At 33.7% G+C, this 26,388-nt stretch overlaps 1 protein-coding gene across 9 annotated transcripts in view; it reads left to right on the forward strand.

Annotated features, from left to right (window-relative positions):
* The window catches only part of LOC137244196 (beta-glucuronidase-like), a 664,948-nt gene that overhangs the window by 502,900 nt on the left and 135,660 nt on the right, over window positions 1-26,388 (forward strand). Inside the window, exon 1 of one of the 9 annotated variants that reach the window (XM_067772852.1) lies at window positions 16,523-16,539. The exons of 4 other annotated variants lie outside the window; for them this stretch is intronic. Coding sequence is in view for 1 of the 5 variants with exons in the window: in XM_067772850.1 (XP_067628951.1) it covers window positions 16,953-16,983 (31 nt within the window). In the remaining 4 variants the exon portion in view is untranslated. 4 more of the 9 variants (XM_067772851.1, XM_067772850.1, XM_067772849.1 and 1 more) reach the window with 4 other exon arrangements.

Genomic DNA, 26,388 nt, shown 5'->3' on the forward strand with positions numbered 1-26,388 from the left:
CCTTAATTGGAACTCAAGTCTCCACCTTCCTCCATACAGAAGTAGACTTCTTCTTATTAACTTACCCACTCTGGAAAATCGGAGAATATTACTGGGGGTATTGTTCATCCATAAGCTCATTATTGGAGAAATTGATTCCGAGGACCTCCTCAGCCGCTTGTTTTTTGCGGTTCCCCCTAGAGTATCCACACACTACGTTCCTTTCTATTTACCCCTTTGTCGACGAAACTTTGCTAAAAATAATCCTCTTCTTATCTGGTGCGCGCACTACAATGACTTGTATAGCTGCATCAGTTTTGAATGAACTTTTGCCACTATACGTAATGCAATACTTGCCTATCTAATTTAAGAGATACAAGCTAATTTAATTTGCCGGCGTTTTATTCCTTCCATAAAAAACAGGAACTATCTCGCTTAAGGATGGAGGAACATTTATCAACATGTATCATTAAGAAGGAACAAGACAGTACTGTGTTGATTGGAATCTGGTGCATTACAACAACGTAAAAAACATGCTTTTTCATTAGTCACTGACCGGAATCGTATGCATTCCGGCAGTATAATCTTATGGGTCAGGCATCGAGCTGATTGGAATCCGGTGTATTCCAACAACACACGTCATGTTACTTTTTTATGCCTTGTGATGGCGTATCCTCATTACACTACTCTTAACAGTGCCGGATTCCCATGACATGCTGATTGGAATCTTGTTGCATTCCAACAGGAAGATTGGAATCCACTGCATTCCGAAATCATGCTGAGCGGAATCTGATGCATTCCGCCAGTATAAGATTTTGGCATAAGATCTTATTTCTGCTCATATTTCTTATTATTATTATATTCTGAAATTAAAGAGTAATGTTCATTAATATTTCTTTGTTTGTAATATAACATTGTTGAAATCTCGATATATCTTAAATTTTATCTTTTGAGTTGTATATTTATATATCTTTTATATTATGCAGTCGACCATAGTTTGTCGTCGACTTTAATAATAAATAAATAAATATATAAATAAATAACTATGCCCCTATCGGTTTGGTCGTATTGCTTTTTCATTTTTGTAAAAGAAAGCGACATCTGTAAATACAGGCTGATAATAAACTAGAGCGTTAATTTGAAAAAATTAATACACTTGACCTGTTTTGCGAAGCGCAAATTTTTGCATACATATGAGTATACCGTGGATAAGCTTACATACGTCATTGATGAGTTGAAGAAGTTCAGGGATCAATGGTCGATCATACTTCAAGAATGTAAGGTTCTGGCAGGGAGTATAGGAGTTGTGAATACCTTCGCAGAGAATAGAAGGAAGATAATAAAGCGCCAGTTCGATGAATTACCTGGCGAATCACCTGAGTATTATTCCGAAACTCAATTCAAACAGCACGTTTTTTTCGTTCTTTTGTACTGCTTGATTGGTAACATGACAAGACGTTTCGAAGCCGTAAATGACATTGCGATTAGATTTAGTTTTTTGTGGAAGTATCAGGATCTGACGAAAGAAGAGCTCAGAGAAAAGGTAGCGGAATTCTGCACGATTTATGGCATCGATATTTCTACGGATCTGATAGATGAAATTCATCTCGAAGCCATCCACTTAGCAAATTTGGGAAGTGATTCGCTGCCACCATTTCAACTTCTGAACAAATTTCATGACTTGAAGATGGAAGTATTATTTCTTAACATCTGCATAGCATTAAGAATATTTTGCACACTTCCAGTCAGTGTGGCTGAAGGGGAGCGTTCTTTTAGACTATTGTCTCGCGTGAAAAATTTTTTACGTTCTACTATGAGCCAAAATCGCTTGACAAGCCTTGGAACATTGGCGTTGGAGTCCAGCCTTGCTCGCAGTATTAGTTTTGAATCGGTAATTTCCATATACGCAGATCAAAAAGCACGGAAGGTTTTCCATGGCTGATTCAAGCTCTTAAAATGTACATATTTAGAAAAAGTTAATGTAAGCAATCAAACAATGAAATCTAAGATTTAATTTATGTAAGTGCTCCAGTAAATCTTATTTTATATGAAATAAAACTGAAAATGTGAATTGAAAAATGTATGTATGTTATGTTATTTTTTTAATGGATTGAGTTTATTTTTTAGGGGGGCACGTGAACGCGAACTGTCCCAGGGGCCGGCTCGGCTCTCTGAGGCCCTGCTCATCTATATCTGAACAATAAACAAGTTAATTGTTGACGTCGTCAGCTCGAAATATTTTTTCGAAGGACGAAGGTTGTCATCCCTCGGGAATCTAGCCTTAAATTTCTTTTCCACAATATTCCACTGTTTCAGCCTAGAGACCAAAATTTCTGTGTGTCTCCAATACAATCCTAAATCACACAAAAGGTCACGAAAATCTTCATTTCAGACTACATGACGTTCCGTTGTTAGAATCCCCGTTAGAATTTTCTTCTTCAAATTCCAATGCATTTTTCGATTCAAGAGTTGCAACAAGAGTATTCCTTTTTTCTTCCTTTATTAGGCGAGATACGGTTACTACATCAGCATGTTTTATGCGGTCACGGGTTTTATAGTGATGCCCAACGGTGTTTGTTTGGCAGAAATAGAAATCCAATTGTTTGTGATTTGAAAGTTCTGACAATTCTTTTCGGAATGCAAAATATCCTTGTTATCTGTGCGAATGGGACAGTCGGGGAAAAGATAATTTCAGAATCAGTGAATGGCCGTGTAGGAAAACACTGGAAATAGCAAGAAAAAAAAACGTCGTTAACATTCCACTCGTTCAGAACGATGAAGTTATTTTGCCACCGCTACACCTCAAGTTGGGCTACATGAAGCAGTTTTCAAACGACTTGACAAAAACAGCGGGGCTTTTTTGCCCTTGAAAGCCGTGTTTCCAAAACTAAGTCACGCATGAATCAAGGAAGGTATGAAAATATTTTCAATTTATACATGTGATTCACAGCAACTAACAGAGTACACACCATTGATAGAATTTTTTTTATTAATTTCCTTGTTTAGAATAAGCGTCGTACCTTAAATATTTATCAACCGATTTTGATAAACCATGACTTTTCTTTCTCCGGATAAATATTTTTTTGGGAATGAATGTAAAAAAGTATTTTTTTTTATGATAAGTTACATAAAACAAACGTCAAACTCTGAAAAACGAAGAAAAAAATGGTAAATCTTAGATAACTTTTGGAAAATGTCCCCATTTTTTTGTGTAAAGTATAAACAAATATATATACCAGCTTAAAGCTTCCATCTTCTTCTTTCCAAAACCGTAAATCGATGAAAATCGGTTAAAACATGACGACGTTATGATTGGTAGAGTGCGCTCAGTAGGCGAAAAACGGTTTTTATGCAATAAATTGAAAATTTGGGGGTATTAGAAAATTTTGAAACACATTATCATGATGTACTCGTCAAGGCCTACAACGTACGCTCGGTCACATGAAAAGTGCAAAGCCACTGTAGCACTGTGTTACTGGCGCCACTTCAGTCGTATTATTATTAGGGGGACTCATGTAACCGTATAAATGCCTTATAAAGTGTGTAAACGTATAAATTTATCTAGTTTACGCACGAGCTGTCAAATTTTGTATGAAAAATCATTTACACAATTTGTATAAATTTACGCGCACATTTCATTGTGTAAACGCGGTAAACTCAAAGGAATGCAACCTTGCAGACATTACAGACGGCATTTTCATCAAAAATCTCCAACATCAGCAAGTAAAGGCGTTTTAGTTTTGATTTTTCACTTAATCTTGGTATTTTTATACCTTTCATGAAAATGAAATGGTATATTAATTTCGTCACGAAACCGAAAATTGTAAGTCCTTAAAGGAAAATAGATAGACCCACCATTAAGTATACCGAAATAATCAGGTTGAAGAGCTGAGTTGATTTAGCCATGTCCGTCTGTCCGTCTGTCCGTCTGTCCGTCTGTCTGTTTGTATGCAAACTAGTCCCTCAATTTTTGAGATATCTTGATAAAATTTGGTGAGCAGGTGTATTTGGGTGTCCGATTAGACATTTGTCGGAACCGACCGGATCGGACCACTATAGCATATATCCTCCATACAACCGATTTTTCAGAAAAAGAGGATTTTTGTAATATCTTACCCAATTTAACAGATTGAAGCTTCAAACTTCACCATATACTTTCGTATATTGCACATATTGTTGCCTGAAAAAATTTATGAGATCGGTCGTATATATAGTATATATCCCCCACAACCGATTGTTCAGATAAGGAACTTTTCGTAATTACTGCCCTATTTTAAGAGCTAGAGGCTTCAAATTTCAGCGAATGCTTACGTATATAGCATATATTGTTGTCTGCAAAAATCATAAAGATCGGTGTTATATATAGTATATATATGGTGGTATATATAGTATATATATATAGTATATATATATATAATTTCGCAAATTTTAGCCCCATTTTAACAGCTAGAAGCTTCAAATTTCACCGAATATTTACTTATATAGCATACATTGTTGTCTGAAAAAATTATAGAGATCGGTTGTATATATAGTATATATCTCATACAACCGATTGTTCAGATAAGAAACTTTTCGCAATTTCTACCCCATTTTAACAGCTATAAGCTTCAAATTTCACCGATTGGTTATGTATATAGCATATATTGTTGTCTGAAAAAATCATAGAGATCGGTTGTATATATAGTATATATCTCATACAACCGATTGTTCAGATAAGAAACTTTTCGCAATTTCTACCCCATTTTAACAGCTATAAGCTTCAAATTTCACTGATTGCTTACGTATATAACATATATTGTCGTCTGAAAAAATCATAGAGATCGGTTGTATATATAGTATATATCTCATACAACCGATTGTTCAGATAAGAAACTTTTCGCAATTTCTACCCCATTTTAACAGCTAGAAGCTTCAAATTTCACCAACTGCTTACGTGTATAGCATATATTGATGTCTGAAGAAATCGTTGAGATCGGTGGTATACATAGTATATATCTCATACAACCGATTGTTCAGATAAGAAACTTTGCGCAATTTCTGCCCCGTTTTAACAGTTAGAAGCTTCAAATTTCACAAAATGCTTTCGTATATAGCATATATTGTTGTCTGAAAAAATCATAGAGATCGGTGGTATATATATTATATACTTCATATAAACTGTCATATTGGACCCTTTTTTACGGCTAGAAGCTTCAAAATTCAACAAATTTCATCAAATAGTTACGTTTACGTCATATATTTTTGGAATACGTGATTCGTAGCCATAGTTTTTACATGCAGACCACAAAAAACGTGAAGCTTTGCATCCTCACACAGATTACCTACCTATTTTTTATTTTATATTTATCTTAAAAATCGTTTAGATATGTTCAAATTTGACCAAATGCTTACGTGTATAGCATATATTGTTGTCTGAGAAAATCATAGATACCGGTGGTATATATAGTATATATCCCATACAACCGATTGTTCAGATAAGAAACTTTGCCCCCCATTTTAACAGTTATAAGCTTCAAATTTCACCGATTGCTTACGTATATAGTATGTATTTTTGTGTCAAAAAATCATGGAGATCGGTGATATATATAATATATATATGATGGTATATATAGTATATATATATAGTATATATATATTTTTTTACGATTTCGGCCCCATTTTAACAGCTAGAAGCTTCAAATTTCACCAACTGCTTACGTGTATAGCATATATTGATGTCTGAAAAAATCATTGAGATCGGTGGTACACATAGAATATATCTCATACAACCGATTGTTCAGATAAGAAACTTTACGCAATTTCTGCCCCGTTTTAACAGTTAGAAGCTTCAAATTTCACAAAATGCTTACGTATATAGCATATATTGTTGTCTGAAAAAATCATAGAGATCGGTCGTATATATATTATATACTTCATATAAACTGTCATTTTGACCCCTTTTTTACGGCTAGAATCTTCAAAATTCATCAAATTTCATCAAATAGTTACGTTTTCGTCATATATTTTTGAAATACGTGATTCGTAGTCATAGTTTTTACACGCAGACCACAAAAAACCTGAAACTTTGCATCCTCACACGAATTACCTACCTGTTTTTTATTTTATATTTATCTTAAAAATCGTTAAGGTATGTAGATCTGTTCACTATATATTTCTTATCTTATACATCCGATTATTCGGAGATTACGAACGGGATAAGATTATTGTTCAGCCCCATTCATGAAAGGTATGAAGTCTTCGGCACAGCCGAAGACAGTCCCGTTCTTAATTGTTTATTTTATATTTATCTTAAAAATCGTTTAGATATGTTCAAATTTGACCAAATGCTTACGTGTATAGCATATATTGTTGTCTGAGAAAATCATAGATACCGGTGGTATATATAGTATATATCCCATACAACCGATTGTTCAGATAAGAAACTTTGCGCAATTTCTTCCCCATTTTAACAGTTATAAGCTTCAAATTTCACCGATTGCTTACGTATATAGTATGTATTGTTGTGTCAAAAAATCATGGAGATCGGTGATATATATAATATATATATGATGGTATATATAGTATATATATATAGTATATATATATTTTTTTACGATTTCGGCCCCATTTTAACAGCTAGAACCTTCAAATTTCACCAACTGCTTACGTGTATAGCATATATTGATGTCTGAAAAAATCATTGAGATCGGTGGTACACATAGTATATATCTCAAACAACCGATTGTTCAGATAAGAAACTTTACGCAATTTCTGCCCCGTTTTAACAGTTAGAAGCTTCAAATTTCACAAAATGCTTACGTATATAGCATATATTGTTGTCTGAAAAAATCATAGAGATCGGTCGTATATATATTATATACTTCATATAAACTGTCATTTTGACCCCTTTTTTACGGCTAGAATCTTCAAAATTCATCAAATTTCATCAAATAGTTACGTTTTCTTCATATATTTTTGAAATACGTGATTCGTAGTCATAGCTTTTACACGCAGACCACAAAAAACCTGAAACTTTGCATCCTCACACGAATTACCTACCTGTTTTTATACCTTTCATGAAAATGAAATGGTATATTAATTTCGTCACGAAACCGAAAATTGTAAGTCCTTAAAGGAAAATAGATAGACCCACATTAAGTATACCGAAATAATCAGGTTGAAGAGCTGAGTTGATTTAGCCATGTCCGTCTGTCCGTCTGTCCGTCTGTCCGTCTGTCTGTTTGTATGCAAACTAGTCCCTCAATTTTTGAGATATCTTGATAAAATTTGGTGAGCAGGTGTATTTGGGTGTCCGATTAGACATTTGTCGGAACCGACCGGATCGGACCACTATAGCATATATCCTCCATACAACCGATTTTTCAGAAAAAGAGGATTTTTGTAATATCTTACCCAATTTAACAGATTGAAGCTTCAAACTTCACCATATACTTTCGTATATTGCACATATTGTTGCCTGAAAAAATTTATGAGATCGGTCGTATATATAGTATATATCCCCCACAACCGATTGTTCAGATAAGGAACTTTTCGTAATTACTGCCCTATTTTAAGAGCTAGAGGCTTCAAATTTCAGCGAATGCTTACGTATATAGCATATATTGTTGTCTGAAAAAATCATAAAGATCGGTGGTATATATAGTATATATATGGTGGTATATATAGTATATATATATAGTATATATATATATAATTTCGCAAATTTTAGCCCCATTTTAACAGCTAGAAGCTTCAAATTTCACCGAATATTTACTTATATAGCATACATTGTTGTCTGAAAAAATTATAGAGATCGGTTGTATATATAGTATATATCTCATACAACCGATTGTTCAGATAAGAAACTTTTCGCAATTTCTACCCCATTTTAACAGCTATAAGCTTCAAATTTCACCGATTGGTTATGTATATAGCATATATTGTTGTCTGAAAAAATCATAGAGATCGGTTGTATATATAGTATATATCTCATACAACCGATTGTTCAGATAAGAAACTTTTCGCAATTTCTACCCCATTTTAACAGCTATAAGCTTCAAATTTCACTGATTGCTTACGTATATAACATATATTGTCGTCTGAAAAAATCATAGAGATCGGTTGTATATATAGTATATATCTCATACAACCGATTGTTCAGATAAGAAACTTTTCGCAATTTCTACCCCATTTTAACAGCTAGAAGCTTCAAATTTCACCAACTGCTTACGTGTATAGCATATATTGATGTCTGAAAAAATCGTTGAGATCGGTGGTATACATAGTATATATCTCATACAACCGATTGTTCAGATAAGAAACTTTGCGCAATTTCTGCCCCGTTTTAACAGTTAGAAGCTTCAAATTTCACAAAATGCTTTCGTATATAGCATATATTGTTGTCTGAAAAAATCATAGAGATCGGTGGTATATATATTATATACTTCATATAAACTGTCATATTGGACCCTTTTTTACGGCTAGAAGCTTCAAAATTCAACAAATTTCATCAAATAGTTACGTTTACGTCATATATTTTTGGAATACGTGATTCGTAGCCATAGTTTTTACATGCAGACCACAAAAAACGTGAAGCTTTGCATCCTCACACAGATTACCTACCTATTTTTATACCTTTCATGAAAATGAAATGGTATATTAATTTCGTCACGAAACCGAAAATTGTAAGTCCTTAAAGGAAAATAGATAGACCCACCATTAAGTATACCGAAATAATCAGGTTGAAGAGCTGAGTTGATTTAGCCATGTCCGTCTGTCCGTCTGTCCGTCTGTCCGTCTGTCTGTTTGTATGCAAACTAATCCCTCAATTTTTGAGATATCTTGATAAAATTTGGTGAGCAGGTGTATTTGGGTGTCCGATTAGACATTTGTCGGAACCGACCGGATCGGACCACTATAGCATATATCCTCCATACAACCGATTTTTCAGAAAAAGAGGATTTTTGTAATATCTTACCCAATTTAACAGATTGAAGCTTCAAACTTCACCATATACTTTCGTATATTGCACATATTGTTGCCTGAAAAAATTTATGAGATCGGTCGTATATATAGTATATATCCCCCACAACCGATTGTTCAGATAAGGAACTTTTCGTAATTACTGCCCTATTTTAAGAGCTAGAGGCTTCAAATTTCAGCGAATGCTTACGTATATAGCATATATTGTTGTCTGAAAAAATCATAAAGATCGGTGGTATATATAGTATATATATGGTGGTATATATAGTATATATATATAGTATATATATATAATTTCGCAAATTTTAGCCCCATTTTAACAGCTAGAAGCTTCAAATTTCACCGAATATTTACTTATATAGCATACATTGTTGTCTGAAAAAATTATAGAGATCGGTTGTATATATAGTATATATCTCATACAACCGATTGTTCAGATAAGAAACTTTTCGCAATTTCTACCCCATTTTAACAGCTATAAGCTTCAAATTTCACCGATTGGTTATGTATATAGCATATATTGTTGTCTGAAAAAATCATAGAGATCGGTTGTATATATAGTATATATCTCATACAACCGATTGTTCAGATAAGAAACTTTTCGCAATTTCTACCCCATTTTAACAGCTATAAGCTTCAAATTTCACTGATTGCTTACGTATATAACATATATTGTCGTCTGAAAAAATCATAGAGATCGGTTGTATATATAGTATATATCTCATACAACCGATTGTTCAGATAAGAAACTTTTCGCAATTTCTACCCCATTTTAACAGCTAGAAGCTTCAAATTTCACCAACTGCTTACGTGTATAGCATATATTGATGTCTGAAAAAATCGTTGAGATCGGTGGTATACATAGTATATATCTCATACAACCGATTGTTCAGATAAGAAACTTTGCGCAATTTCTGCCCCGTTTTAACAGTTAGAAGCTTCAAATTTCACAAAATGCTTTCGTATATAGCATATATTGTTGTCTGAAAAAATCATAGAGATCGGTGGTATATATATTATATACTTCATATAAACTGTCATATTGGACCCTTTTTTACGGCTAGAAGCTTCAAAATTCAACAAATTTCATCAAATAGTTACGTTTACGTCATATATTTTTGGAATACGTGATTCGTAGCCATAGTTTTTACATGCAGACCACAAAAAACGTGAAGCTTTGCATCCTCACACAGATTACCTACCTATTTTTTATTTTATATTTATCTTAAAAATCGTTTAGATATGTTCAAATTTGACCAAATGCTTACGTGTATAGCATATATTGTTGTCTGAGAAAATCATAGATACCGGTGGTATATATAGTATATATCCCATACAACCGATTGTTCAGATAAGAAACTTTGCCCCCCATTTTAACAGTTATAAGCTTCAAATTTCACCGATTGCTTACGTATATAGTATGTATTTTTGTGTCAAAAAATCATGGAGATCGGTGATATATATAATATATATATGATGGTATATATAGTATATATATATAGTATATATATATTTTTTTACGATTTCGGCCCCATTTTAACAGCTAGAAGCTTCAAATTTCACCAACTGCTTACGTGTATAGCATATATTGATGTCTGAAAAAATCATTGAGATCGGTGGTACACATAGTATATATCTCATACAACCGATTGTTCAGATAAGAAACTTTACGCAATTTCTGCCCCGTTTTAACAGTTAGAAGCTTCAAATTTCACAAAATGCTTACGTATATAGCATATATTGTTGTCTGAAAAAATCATAGAGATCGGTCGTATATATATTATATACTTCATATAAACTGTCATTTTGACCCCTTTTTATCGGCTAGAATCTTCAAAATTCATCAAATTTCATCAAATAGTTACGTTTTCGTCATATATTCTTGAAATACGTGATTCGTAGTCATAGTTTTTACACGCAGACCACAAAAAACCTGAAACTTTGCATCCTCACACGAATTACCTACCTGTTTTTATACCTTTCATGAAAATGAAATGGTATATTAATTTCGTCACGAAACCGAAAATTGTAAGTCCTTAAAGGAAAATAGATAGACCCACCATTAAGTATACCGAAATAATCAGGTTGAAGAGCTGAGTTGATTTAGCCATGTCCGTCTGTCCGTCTGTCCGTCTGTCCGTCTGTCTGTTTGTATGCAAACTAGTCCCTCAATTTTTGAGATATCTTGATAAAATTTGGTGAGCAGGTGTATTTGGGTGTCCGATTAGACATTTGTCGGAACCGACCGGATCGGACCACTATAGCATATATCCTCCATACAACCGATTTTTCAGAAAAAGAGGATTTTTGTAATATCTTACCCAATTTAACAGGTTGAAGCTTCAAACTTCACCATATACTTTCGTATATTGCACATATTGTTGCCTGAAAAAATTTATGAGATCGGTCGTATATATAGTATATATCCCCCACAACCGATTGTTCAGATAAGGAACTTTTCGTAATTACTGCCCTATTTTAAGAGCTAGAGGCTTCAAATTTCAGCGAATGCTTACGTATATAGCATATATTGTTGTCTGAAAAAATCATAAAGATCGGTGGTATATATAGTATATATATGGTGGTATATATAGTATATATATATATAATTTCGCAAATTTTAGCCCCATTTTAACAGCTAGAAGCTTCAAATTTCACCGAATATTTACTTGTATAGCATACATTGTTGTCTGAAAAAATTATAGAGATCGGTTGTATATATAGTATATATCTCATACAACCGATTGTTCAGATAAGAAACTTTTCGCAATTTCTACCCCATTTTAACAGCTATAAGCTTCAAATTTCACCGATTGGTTATGTATATAGCATATATTGTTGTCTGAAAAAATCATAGAGATCGGTTGTATATATAGTATATATCTCATACAACCGATTGTTCAGATAAGAAACTTTTCGCAATTTCTACCCCATTTTAACAGCTATAAGCTTCAAATTTCACTGATTGCTTACGTATATAACATATATTGTCGTCTGAAAAAATCATAGAGATCGGTTGTATATATAGTATATATCTCATACAACCGATTGTTCAGATAAGAAACTTTTCGCAATTTCTACCCCATTTTAACAGCTAGAAGCTTCAAATTTCACCAACTGCTTACGTGTATAGCATATATTGATGTCTGAAAAAATCGTTGAGATCGGTGGTATACATAGTATATATCTCATACAACCGATTGTTCAGATAAGAAACTTTGCGCAATTTCTGCCCCGTTTTAACAGTTAGAAGCTTCAAATTTCACAAAATGCTTTCGTATATAGCATATATTGTTGTCTGAAAAAATCATAGAGATCGGTGGTATATATATTATATACTTCATATAAACTGTCATATTGGACCCTTTTTTACGGCTAGAAGCTTCAAAATTCAACAAATTTCATCAAATAGTTACGTTTACGTCATATATTTTTGGAATACGTGATTCGTAGCCATAGTTTTTACATGCAGACCACAAAAAACGTGAAGCTTTGCATCCTCACACAGATTACCTACCTATTTTTTATTTTATATTTATCTTAAAAATCGTTTAGATATGTTCAAATTTGACCAAATGCTTACGTGTATAGCATATATTGTTGTCTGAGAAAATCATAGATACCGGTGGTATATATAGTATATATCCCATACAACCGATTGTTCAGATAAGAAACTTTGCCCCCCATTTTAACAGTTATAAGCTTCAAATTTCACCGATTGCTTACGTATATAGTATGTATTTTTGTGTCAAAAAATCATGGAGATCGGTGATATATATAATATATATATGATGGTATATATAGTATATATATATAGTATATATATATTTTTTTACGATTTCGGCCCCATTAATATCAATAGTTAACATCAAATAGTTACGTTTTCGTCATATATTTTTGAAATACGTGATTCGTAGTCATAGCTTTTACACGCAGACCACAAAAAACCTGAAACTTTGCATCCTCACACGAATTACCTACCTGTTTTTTATTTTATATTTATCTTAAAAATCGTTAAGGTATGTAGATCTGTTCACTATATATTTCTTATCTTATACATCCGATTATTCGGAGATTACGAACGGGATAAGATTATTGTTCAGCCCCATTCATGAAAGGTATGAAGTCTTCGGCACAGCCGAAGACAGTCCCGTTCTTAATTGTTTATTTTATATTTATCTTAAAAATCGTTTAGATATGTTCAAATTTGACCAAATGCTTACGTGTATAGCATATATTGTTGTCTGAGAAAATCATAGATACCGGTGGTATATATAGTATATATCCCATACAACCGATTGTTCAGATAAGAAACTTTGCGCAATTTCTTCCCCATTTTAACAGTTATAAGCTTCAAATATCACCGATTGCTTACGTATATAGTATGTATTGTTGTGTCAAAAAATCATGGAGATCGGTGATATATATAATATATATATGATGGTATATATAGTATATATATATAGTATATATATATTTTTTTACGATTTCGGCCCCATTTTAACAGCTAGAAGCTTCAAATTTCACCAACTGCTTACGTGTATAGCATATATTGATGTCTGAAAAAATCATTGAGATCGGTGGTACACATAGTATATATCTCAAACAACCGATTGTTCAGATAAGAAACTTTACGCAATTTCTGCCCCGTTTTAACAGTTAGAAGCTTCAAATTTCACAAAATGCTTACGTATATAGCATATATTGTTGTCTGAAAAAATCATAGAGATCGGTCGTATATATATTATATACTTCATATAAACTGTCATTTTGACCCCTTTTTTACGGCTAGAATCTTCAAAATTCATCAAATTTCATCAAATAGTTACGTTTTCGTCATATATTTTTGAAATACGTGATTCGTAGTCATAGCTTTTACACGCAGACCACAAAAAACCTGAAACTTTGCATCCTCACACGAATTACCTACCTGTTTTTTATTTTATATTTATCTTAAAAATCGTTAAGGTATGTAGATCTGTTCACTATATATTTCTTATCTTATACATCCGATTATTCGGAGATTACGAACGGGATAAGATTATTGTTCAGCCCCATTCATGAAAGGTATGAAGTCTTCGGCACAGCCGAAGACAGTCCCGTTCTTACTTGTTTAATTTGTATAACAATCAAAAAAATTTTTTTGGAAATAATACAGCTGAAAAACAATCAAGTTTATCAAGAGTATTACTAGGTGCGTTCATATAACCGCGTGTGTAAATGGATATAATTTTACACCTTATAAGTTTATATGCTATCATGAGTCCCCCTATTGTCTTTCGTCTTTAGTTGTCGCTGAGCAAGCCATTGTAAAGGGCTACATGTAGGATATGTAGCAGCACGCACATACACAGCCTACGCCTACCTGATAAAATGCTTGTTCTTGGTCGTTTTTTTGTGGATGCTTTTTGGCACTGTTGTACTTCTTAGGTCCAAGAAAAATGTTTTATTGTAAAATTACAAAGAAATATCCTTATTTACTTTCAAACGAGCACTTAATTGTATATCTCTTTAAAAGACATATGTTTTGGACAATTTTAATTAACAAATTGTGATACTTTATTACCGGGGACGATTGCTAAACCACGACCAAAACCGTCGGGGGAGGTACTAATAGACGCGTTTTTGCCTCGTTTCCAATAATTCGAATACTATTTTGCTTTGCACTATTGATAACAGGATAAAACGGGTCTTTCCATTTCTCTTTCCAAATTTTTGGATGGGTTATTGCAGTCAACCTCGGTTTCAAACTGTTTTTCGCGGATAACTTTTGAACGGGTAGAAAAACTTAGCACCCGTGTTTGTATTCTTAATACTGGAATAACTACGCGTCCTCAGATACCCCAATTCAAAGCTTTTTTTTAATTTTCTGTAGGACCAATATAGGTGCACCACATTTTCATTCTAAATTCGTTCAAAAAAATTTACCATCACAGCATCCATCAGCAACCCATATCTGATATTCGGCTCCTTTTTTTGTTTACCTGCATCGCAACCCCGGTAATTTTGACACTTCGTTCAGTGTCAAACGCATGTTCCACTGAGTTCCACAACAGTTTAACACTGACCGAATTGTCAAACTGCAGTGTTAGAAAGAGAAAGGAATTGTTTCCTTCTCATACACATCATACTTGTAAACCTGTACTATGGAACAAGCAGATTGGCAACATCGGATGAGGCTATTTTTTATTTGCGCATTTTCGAAAATATATTTTGCAAACAAACGTTCATGCGCAGAATGTTTTCATGGTTTAATGTTAACAATTTATTTTGTTTAAATTTTTCCTTAGACTCGAGCAATAAAGTCGTATTTGTATGGCATATTTACGAATTACTGTTGATTTTTCATCAACAACTAATCCACTACAAATAGGATGATTTTAGTTTTACTCACACAGCTACAGTTTTCAAATTGGAGACCACTGTTGTAAACTTTACCAAGTAGTGCAACTAACAGCTGATCGCTCAAAATTGTCACACACTCAAACATTCCTACTGGCCATATTACGAAAATCTTTAAAGAAATTAGAGTTAAATTTTTAAGCAGACATAAACTGAGATACTTTTGGAAAATATAGCACTAAAGGAACCTTATTTGAAGTAATTAAGAGAAAAGGTTTGCTTATATTCAGGTATTTAGTTATTTTATCTACATTTATCTTCAATATTGATACAAAGATTGAAGGTATATTGATGCAATGCAACTCTGCTCTTCCTGCTGTTCTTCATTCCACTCCATTCGACTGCCTTCCAATTTAAGTTGCCAAACTAAATGGTACACATTGATATAATTTTATGTGCAGCGTAATGAGTAGATTGCATGTAATTAAGTAAGTTTCACCTGGGCCCGTATTAAGTGTTACGATCTGTCATCGAAACTTATTTTTTAAATCACAATAGCTCTGAAATGGTGGATCGGATTAATGGCATATTTGAACTAGCGACAAATAGTACTCGTTAGATCCATAACGTATTATAATTTTTAGAAAAGGTTTGACAGTTGCATAATTATCGCTTGAGTGAAAATAGTTTTCAGTCACTGATCGTAAAACGTAATACGGCCCCTGCTTAGCTTGAAGTACTTTTTATATTTACAAATTCAGCAACTTGCGTGATTGTGAGGATTTTTTCTTCGAGATCAAAATTGTTGAATATAAAGAAATTTTTCTGAATGGATTCCTCGTGCGTTAAGTTTGGGCTGCAACAAATAAAAATGCCAATGGCAACCTTGTTTAGCTTATATTAAAAGCTTACCGAAAAGCTCTTTTGATTGTCACCAACCCTCTTAGGTGTTAGTTGTTCATAAACGAGTAAACAGAATTTAGCAAATGTGAATACTGACTTGCTATATAAAAGTTAAGAGGTTTTTGGCTTTATTCAACACCGTTCTTTCGAGAGTGAACATTAATAGCGAACAAAAATGTGGTTGGGAGAGAGAGAGAGAAACTTAAAGCTCTATTATGAGTACTTTTGAGCGAAAAGAAAAGAGAGAAACAAATTGTAATGTTTCAGTCATGGCGCAACGATACGTTCCGCTATGGTTTCAGTTTACTTGGTTTCGTACCTATTTACTTGTACCTATCTTTTTATTGGTTTAGGGTAGTGCTTATGAAAAATATAATTTTTTTTTTTAATTAATTGAAATATTAAAGTTTTTTTGCTTTATTTTATCTGCAAGTTGCAGCGCGGCCCTTTACATTTAAACGAATTTTATAAATCTTCTTAGTCGTTTGTGGCTCATTTGTTTGAAAGTTTAAGCAGTGCTCTCAATGAAGAATATCAATGTATCCACGACAGCCATTATTTATTTCATATGTGATTAGTTCATATTTTGATGCTGATCCGAACGTTACTTAGTCAAGTGTTTATATTAGTATTTTTGCTTGAAACACGGATATCTAAAGCAAAAAATAATTTTTAGTGTTCATTAAAAACTAGATTTGATAAATGTTTACATATATTGTATTGTGAAAAGTGAAAAAATCCGGTGATATAACTACAATAAATGTATTATGGGCTGGGGAATGCGTCGGCTACTGACATGTTTGTTCTGAATTTTATTTTGCTGCTTTTCGGCAACAACAATAACAACTTGCAGATTGCATACATTCCTAGATAGTATATACATATATGTAGTATATCTATCTTCATTATATCAGGTGTTTGCCATATATGAATTTACATATGTACATATATTTAGGAGACGAAATATAAAATGAAACATTACATACATTTTTATACCGAATCATACTTGTGTGACGTCATTTTGTATGTACGTACGACCGGTATAGAACCTATGACTAAGAACTCTATTCCACCAGTTACCTGTGATATTTACCGTCTTTCAGTGAGTTTTTCAGCTCCTGCTCACGCTCAATTCTAACGGGATGCTCTGGGTCATTGAGAGACTTGAGAAGCAGATGCCGTGAAATTTTCGCACACGTGAAATGTGATAGGCAGATGTCGCCGCTGTTTTCCATTTAATTCATACGGCGAAAGGCTAAGCAGCGACATCTATTTTTGAAAAAGTAGGTATATTAAAGGCCGCGTTGCCAACCCAAAAAGAAGTAATTAACAAATTATCTGGCTCACAAATTGAACCAGACTTCTATCTGGATTTATCAGGCTCAAATCGTTGTTGTTGCATTTACATGCAAAATTATTCGGGGAGTGTCTTGATCGCTACAACAACAGCTGCCGTCTTTCAGTGAGTTCTACGGCTCCGGCTCACGCTCAATTCTCACGGGAATGCTCTGGATCATTGAGAAGCAGATGTCGTTGCTGTTTTTCATTTAACTCATACGGCGAAAGGCTAAGCAACGACATCTATTTTTGAAAAAGTAGGTATAGCCGCGTTGGCAACCTAAAAAGAAGTAATTAACAAATTATCTGGCTCACAAATTGAACCAGACTTCTATCTGGATTTATCTGGCTCAAATAACGATTTGCATTTACATTCAAAATTATTTATCTGGCCTAGGATTTTGCCACCGGATGATAGCTATTATGTTTGGCTTCTGGAAATTGTCACACAGTCAAAAATAAAAATGTTAATGAAATTTTGTGGATAAATTGCTTATGCCATTTGGAATAACTTGTACACCAGATTTGTACTCAATTTGGTGCGTTGCTTTCCACATCGGTACATAATTACGAAAAAGTTGCGACGCGTTGCTTTGATACATTGCACTAAAAGCCTTCCGCGATTTACAACCAGATTGACTGAGTTTTTGTATGTGTGCGTGTCGGGTATTTGACGCTTGCCCCGCGACTATCAAATAAAAAGCCATCAATCAACATTTGCATTGAGAAACCGTAGCGTTCGGACGTGAATATGCCGTCATCGGATGATGACTTTTTTTTACTTGCAACTACAGCAGTTTTATTAAATAATAAAAAAATTAATAAAAATGTTATTAAATAATAATAAAAGCTTTACATTCCATAAAGCTGCTAAACATTGATAATTTTCAACAAATTTTAATATGAATTGCTGTTCTTCCGCGCACTTGTTCATTTTGAATGTCGACACAAACTAAATACAACACTGCGTTTTGTCAATCACACCCCGCGACTATCAAATAAGCTAGCGTCAAACGAAACAATCAAAAATTTTTGATTTTCATCAACGTGTAGCCGACAACAAATACGTGTGTCACGAAGCCACCCGACTGCACTAACACACACAAAATTCAGTCAATCTGGTTGTAAATCGCGGAAGGCTTTAACACTCAAAAGGGCTGATTACATTCGCCACGGCGTCTACCGACCACAACCACAATAAAGCAAGGCTTGGCGACAACCGTAGCCAAGCATTGGCTTCTTAATTACTTTGAAAGCGGCAGCCACCAATATAAATTACAGCAAACAGTAGCAAAAATTTTCAAAAAAATATTACTTATGTTTAAAAAACCCCCAAAAGAATGATTTTAGCTTTTATTATCTGTTATTTACTTCTGTTTTAGTTTTTATTGACAAAATGAAAAGGACGCCACTCACCGTCGCTTCCCAAAAATAGAATTAGGTTTAATCTAGCTACAACGGCTTTCGTGATTGGCAATATCATAAACCAATAAGCGATATACGCCTGACAATATCGTGACGCTGTGTGCGTAAGCTCAAAAACAACCCTATAAACATTTTTGTTGGAAATTGGTTTGAGGTCAAATGGAAATCCAACTCTTTTTCCAAATTCCAATGTTTATTATCCATTGTACCTCCATTGGAGAACCAACCCATTCTCAAACAAAACGGCACATTTTTTATACGTTAATAATTTCAATTCTCCACTTGAGAAATTATTTGATATAAATTTGAACTCCAACATCAATCTCCAATTGGATTCAAGTGAAAAAGAAAACTCTTCTAGAATTAAATTTCCCAACCCAATTGAATAAAAATAACAGCATTGTATATAAATTTGGTTTCAGTTTAATAGAATAAACATAAATTAAAATAAATAGTAATCCATTTTACATATTTAAAAATTAATTAAATGTATTTAAAAATTTTAAGTAATTGTAATTCATTAATTAGATTCTTACAGAATTTTAAAAATTCTTTGCACCAAACCTGAGATATTTTTTTTCGTGCAGGCTCCCTTTGCGAACTTTCAATTGTTGGCGAGGGCTCCGACCGCAAAACCACCACCTGTCTTACCTCACTTCTAATTTTCTTGCTTCTATGCATTTTAATAGTTGCACATAGGTATATTTAATTAATTAAATACTTACAATATTAAAATTGGATACTTCCCCGAAATATATCAATTAATTCACTTTTTCAGTTTCACTGCTATCACTGCTACCCAGTCTTTTGACAAATGATTGGACAGCATTGCCACACACGTAAATGAATAAACGCGTTACCATCTGAAAAAATTTTAACTAATACGTAATACCTCAAATTGACCTCCAAGAGTACTCAATTTGAAAACAAACTTTGTAAAAATGACTTGATCTCCAATTGTTGTAAAAGCTGGATTTCCATTTGAGAACTACATATTTCTCAAAGGTTGGAAAAGGGTTGTACCTGTGCATATTGGGAATACCTTCGTTGTATGCACGGTTGCCACATCATGTTTTCATTTGGGACCAAAATTCATAAAAAAAGGACCAGATCTCAAACAAAAGGACAAAATTTTAGTTTTATTTTATTGGTATACAAACAATTCGGCAAATTACTAGTGTCATATTCGATGTAAAATGTAAAAATAAATTGTAGGATGTTTCCATGGTTCCGCATATAAAATTGTGATAAACATAGCGAATAGACACGGCTTTAATTCAGATTACACAAAAAAAATAAAGTGTACCTTTAGGTATTACATTTCCACATTTCTAGGTTAAGTCTATAGCTGCAGCCAATGGTGCCGTTTGTCGTATCGCTGTAGTCGTATCCCTAACGTAATCAGCTGTTTATCGTTACGACGGTAAACCAAAAACCAATTGGTTGGCTGCGATACGGTTACGACCTTAGCGGCACCAATAATCGATTGTATTGATTCCCATAAAGTTGGTCGAATCAGCTGTTATAAGGTAACCGATACGGTTACCGATAAAGCACCAATGTCTGCAGCTTATGGCTTTCACCAACCAAACGTTGTAAACCTGGTTTTGCTTGATTGCAATGAATTAAATAAAATGTTACAGTTAGTGTTAAAGCCTGCATTATCATCCCTAAACCTCACCTGGAGAGTACGCTGGTGGAAACTCGCTGCAAGCACTCGTTGCGTTTCTTTTCCTTTTTTGGACTTTGCTCTACTAAAAACGGTTCCGTTAAATGGCATCAGTTCCTTAGAGCCTATAAAAGGGACGAACAGCTATAGGCTCTCCCTTATTCTTTTACCAGCGACCACCAGGTGAGTGTTTTAGATACCATTTATTTTACCATTATATTTGCATATATTTTGTATAAAGGTCTGTGCGACAGGCTAGCATATATATATACCTACATCGTTGCATAGCTAATTTGCATCTTTATTTGTTGTTGGATAGCTAGGTACAGCTGGTAAGTTTCGCATTATCCCGAGTTTCAAGAACCGGCTCCCCATAGGTTCCCCGTTTCCGGAATTCACGAGGAATTCCGGCTGCATTTATCCCCGCTCGAACAGTTAGGTTTTAGTAAACGGTTAAAAAATTTGCGCTCTGCAAACTCAGTAAATCGTCAACGAAACTAAGCAATTGTGTTAACTAATGTTATTTTTATAGATGCTTAATTTTTCCCTAACAGTTTAAACTTCAGACCAGGGCCTAGATTGAGTAGTGTGATTTTGAACTCTGAATAAAAATCAAGCGTCTTACAAGTTTGAACTGTATAATAACTGAACCGGATTACACGTAGTTACGTACGAGAAACTAGTTAACAGTGTTGTGATTGAAGTTTATGGGGTTCTGCAATCACCTATTGGAATAATTTTAGACAAAACACTTATTCAGAAATCAAATTTCTTTTGCATTTGCTTCAAAAGCCGAATATAAAAATAAATTTTTTAATCACAATTCGTTCCACATTTATGAAGCTATCACTTTCAAAAAGTATTTCTGCCTTACTTCCATTTAAATTTTTTAAGTTTTCAAGTATCTTAAGTGCCTTTACACCACAATAGTCGTGGAATTCCTTGAACTCATTGAGCTGCTTTGAACAGGGTGAGAAAGACTTAAATATCGACGTTCCAAACGAAGAGTAACGCTTTCAGAATTTTTGCATAAAATTATTATTATACTCAGCGTGCTTTGCACACAGAGTATATTAATTTTGATTGGATAACGGTTGGTTGTACAAGTATAAAGGAATCGAGATAGATATAGACTTCCATATATCAAAATACATCCGTCCGTCCGTCCGTTATCACGAAAACTTGAGTAAGTATTGAGATATTTTCACCAAATTTGGTACACGAGCTTACCTGGACCAAAAATAGATTGGTATTGAAAATGAGCGAAATCGGATGATAACCACGCCCACTTTTTATATATATAAAATTCCGGAAAACACAAAAAACTGATTATTTAGTAAATAATACACCTAGAATGTTGAAATTTGACATATTGAGACTCTTGATACAAATTTGAAAAAAAACATTTTAAATGGGCGTGGCATCGCCTACTTGTGATAAAATCAATTTTTCAAATATTATTAATCATAAGTCAAAAATTTTTAAACCTATCCTAACAAAATTCGGCAGAGAGAATGCCTTTACTATAAGGAATGCTTTGAAGAAAAATTAACGAAATCGGTTAAGGACCACGCCCACTTTTATATAAAAGATGTTTAAAAGGGTCGTGGATGAATAAAATAAGCCATATCCTTTCAAAAAAAAAAAAGACCTTAATATCAACGGTATTTCGCTTCTCAAGTGGATTTATAACAATAAATAGGAAAAACTTCAAATTTAAAAAAATGGGAGTGGCACCGCCTCTTTTATGACTAAGCAATTTTCTATGTTTCGGGAGCCATAACTGGAAGAAAAATTGACCAATCGTAATAAAATTGGGTACACAAATTTTCCCTATAGCAGGAAATATTTCTATAAAAAATTGGCGATATGGTTTAAAGACCACGGGTCGTAGACGAAAATAATAAGCTATATCTTAGCGAAAAAGAGCTTTATATCAATAGAATTTCAGTTTCTAAATTGAATTATATCATTAAATTTGAAAACACCAAAATTTTTGAAAATGGGTGTGGCACCGCTCCTTTTATGACTAAGCAATATTCTATATTTCGGGAGCCATAACTCGAAGAAAAATTAACATATCTTAATGAAATTGTGTGCATATATTTTCCTTATAGCAGAAAATATTTCTAGAAAAAATGGTCGGGATCGGTTAAAGACCACGGCAACGTATATATAAAACAAGTTTAAAAGGGTCGTAGATTAGAATAATAAGCTATAAATTAGCAAAAAATAGTTTTGAATCAATGATATTTTACTTATCAAGTTTTATTGTAAGCGAAAATGAGAAGACTTTTTTTTAAACGAGCGGTGCCACGTGTTATGTAGAAAAGTAATTTATCTGAAGTGAAATGTACAATTGAAGCTCACGCTGAGTATATAATGTTCGGTTACACCCGAACTTAGACACCCTTACCTGGTTTTTGTTAAATTTGAAAGATATTACTGGCGGTTTGGAACAAAGTAGTTTCATTCTTTTACCTAGTATGCAGATAGCAAACGTGATCAAATGCCTACTTTTAATCATTGATAAACAACAAAGCACGTGATAAAGTATTCAGGTCTATGTATTTAGGTTTTTATTGGTTGTAACGTTATTGGGATATTTTATTTCAAAATATTGGGTATCTCAAACAATTTGACAATATTAATGAAAAAATAAAAAATAACTAAAATAAAATTAATATTAGAGAAAAATTACTAAGTTTACAACCGACAATGGTTACTAGGACATGTTTGAATATGAATGCCCCGCTGCTCGATGTGCAATTGGTCTCTAAGTATTGCCTTTTTGTTGCTATTCTTTTATACAATATTAGGTACATACTAATTCTAATCCACACAATTAGAATTAAAAACATCTAATTCTATGTAAAAGGTAATACTTAGAGACCAATTGCAAAAATTAGCTGAGTGCATAAAACCAGTAGAAAGTATGAATGCTGGAGGTTTCGAATTCAATACTCAGCTCCCGAGAAGCTAGTTGATAAGGAAATAAAATTCAGAAACATGTCCTAGTAAACATCGCCGTTTGTTAACTTTGTAAGTATACTCAGCGTGATTTGCACAACATCGCGAAATCGGATGATAACCACGCCAATTTTTATACATATATAATTTTGGAAAACACAAAAAACCTGGTTATTTAGTAAATAATACACCTAGAATGTTGAAATTTGATGCGCTGACTGATATTGTCACTCTTGAAAAAAAATTTGAAAATGAGCGTGGCAACGCCCAATTGTGATAAAATAAATTTTTCAAATATTATTAATCATAAATCAAAACCCGTTTAACATATCATTACAAAATTCGGCAGCGAAGTTGCCTTTACTATAAGGAATGCTTCGAAAAAAGTTAACGAAATCGGTTAGGGACCACGCCCGCTTTTATATAAAAGAATTTTAAAAGGGTCGTGTACGAATAAAATAAGCAATATCTTTGCAAAAAGGACTTTTATATCCATAGTATTTCTTTTTCCAAGTAAAAATATAACAAGAAACAGCAAAAAATTCAGTTGTGAAAATGGGCGTGGTACCACCCCTTTTATGACTAAGCAATTTTTTATGTTTCAGGAGCCGTATTTCGAAGAAAAATTAACGGATCGTATTAAGTTTGGGTACAAATATTTCCCTTATAGCAGAAACTGTTTCTAGAAAAAATTTACGAGACTTTTAAAAGGGTCGTAGACGAATGCAACAAGCTATACTTTTGCGGAAAAGAGCTGAATATCAATGGTATTTTACTTTCTAAATGGAATTATGACAAACAGTTAGAAAATATTAAAATTTTTGAAAATGGGCGCGGTACTGCCCCTTTTTTGAAAAAGCTATTTTCTATGTTTCGGGAGTCATAACTCGAAGAAAAATTAGCATATTGTAACATTGAGTAATCGATTACAGAACCGTGCACACGTGCTTTCTGCGCTTCTTTAATTTTGTGTTCTGCCATATAAAGTAGTGATTTTGTTAGTGCGCCGCGTAATTTTGTTTTGATTTATTATATGTGTGTAGTACAGATTTATATAAATCTGATCCAAAATGGCCTCGACCCGGGATGTGGAGACTAAAACTACTTTGCCATACTTGGTGATCAACAACCTGCAAAACGTAGAACAGTGAACATTAATAATACTTGAGATTGTAAAAATTGTTTCCTTATAGGCCACACTCCTAAACATTACAATTCTGAGTCCAAGTGCAACGTTTGCGCTTTCGGGAATCACGAACCAACTCCCTGCTCAAAGGTCGAATGTATAAACTGCAAACAACAACACCGCTCGGATAACAAAAACTGCCCCACATCCTTAAAAAGAAAAGACATTCTAGTATACAAGACCTTAAACAAATGTTCTTTTCGTGAAGCAACAGAAATAATAAGTAATGTTACAGTCCGCTTGCTGAGAAACTAGAAGAAGCAATACAAACAAGAAAATCGCAGGGACAAAAAACACAACCCATTAGCAAATACCAAGGCGAATCCATACAGGTGGTGGCAAAGCGAATTCGACTATATTCGCCTTGATTCGCCTTAAATTTTTGTACCGACAAATGTCAATGTGAAATAGAACAGATCAAATATTGACAGCCATTTGCAGCCATTCTTTGTAAATAATTGTAAATAATTGTACATATAAGAGCATTTATTTACGTATTTCGGGAATAAATACGTGTAAACCAATGGTCATCAATCACTGTGTTTTGTTTTAATATTCATAAATAAACCTAATACAATTGTTCCAGGTGCAAATTGTGACCAGATAAATCTAGTGCCAAAAGATGGTTCAAGCCGGGATTATGGCTTCTTTTTGGACTAATACAATGGTTGTTCGTCTAGTTAGACAAAAAATTTCACGTTTACCACAACTTGCCGACAATAGCAGAGAAGTTGCAGATCCTGCGCTGTTTTCCCCATTTGTTACTTTTGTGCTGGTAGAGCCGTAGTCATATTTTTATATTGCTGTTCCATATTTGCCAGAAGAGAAATATTAAAGCGCAAGTTCGATTAAAAACAGAGTGAATCCCATAGAAGTAATTTTAGTGTAACCATTTCCTATGACATAAGTACATTTGTGTGGCCGGCCTTCTTATATTAAATGGAAATGGCTGCCTTTATCACACAATCACACCAGAACGGCTCGACTGTTTTGGACGAAGTTTAACTCTAAGTAAACTGAGTATAATGGTCAGTAAATCGATAAATTTATAATTCGTTATACTCCACCTAGACCAATGATACAATTTCGATGATGATATGACCACGTTGACCCTCTAGGTCATCAACCCCTTTCCGTGACATACTTGAGGTCGCCAGAGCCTCCCTGCTAAATAAACTGGATTCGCAACTAGTAAGTGAGGTCGACAATTGCGTTGGAGAGGCTACATAAGTTGCGCTGGCAGCACCTTGAAAAAGTTGCGCTGCATAACCCCTTGAATCCCTGGGCAGTCATCGTATGCACGAACATCTCTTTCAACTTGTGTTGTGCAACTGTTTTTTTTAATTATTTCCACAAATTAGCGGGTCGCTAGTTAAATATTTTTGCCGACTCCGAACGGCATCTGCAAGCAGATAAATTTTCGCTGAAAAAGTTATTGGCAGAAATACACTCGATACAACTTTTTCTAATTAAAAAAAACCCAAACATTTTCATGTTGCATTTCCCGGGACTTGAACCCAGGACCTTCTTTATAGATCGATTTGGAATAAATGTTGGAAAAAAATATGTCCCGCAAATGGGTTGCACATGAATCAAAGAGTAACGGAAAACGTAG

This window comes from Eurosta solidaginis, chromosome 3 (genome assembly GCF_040869045.1).
Source record: "Eurosta solidaginis isolate ZX-2024a chromosome 3, ASM4086904v1, whole genome shotgun sequence".
Classification (NCBI taxonomy): domain Eukaryota; kingdom Metazoa; phylum Arthropoda; class Insecta; order Diptera; family Tephritidae; genus Eurosta; species Eurosta solidaginis.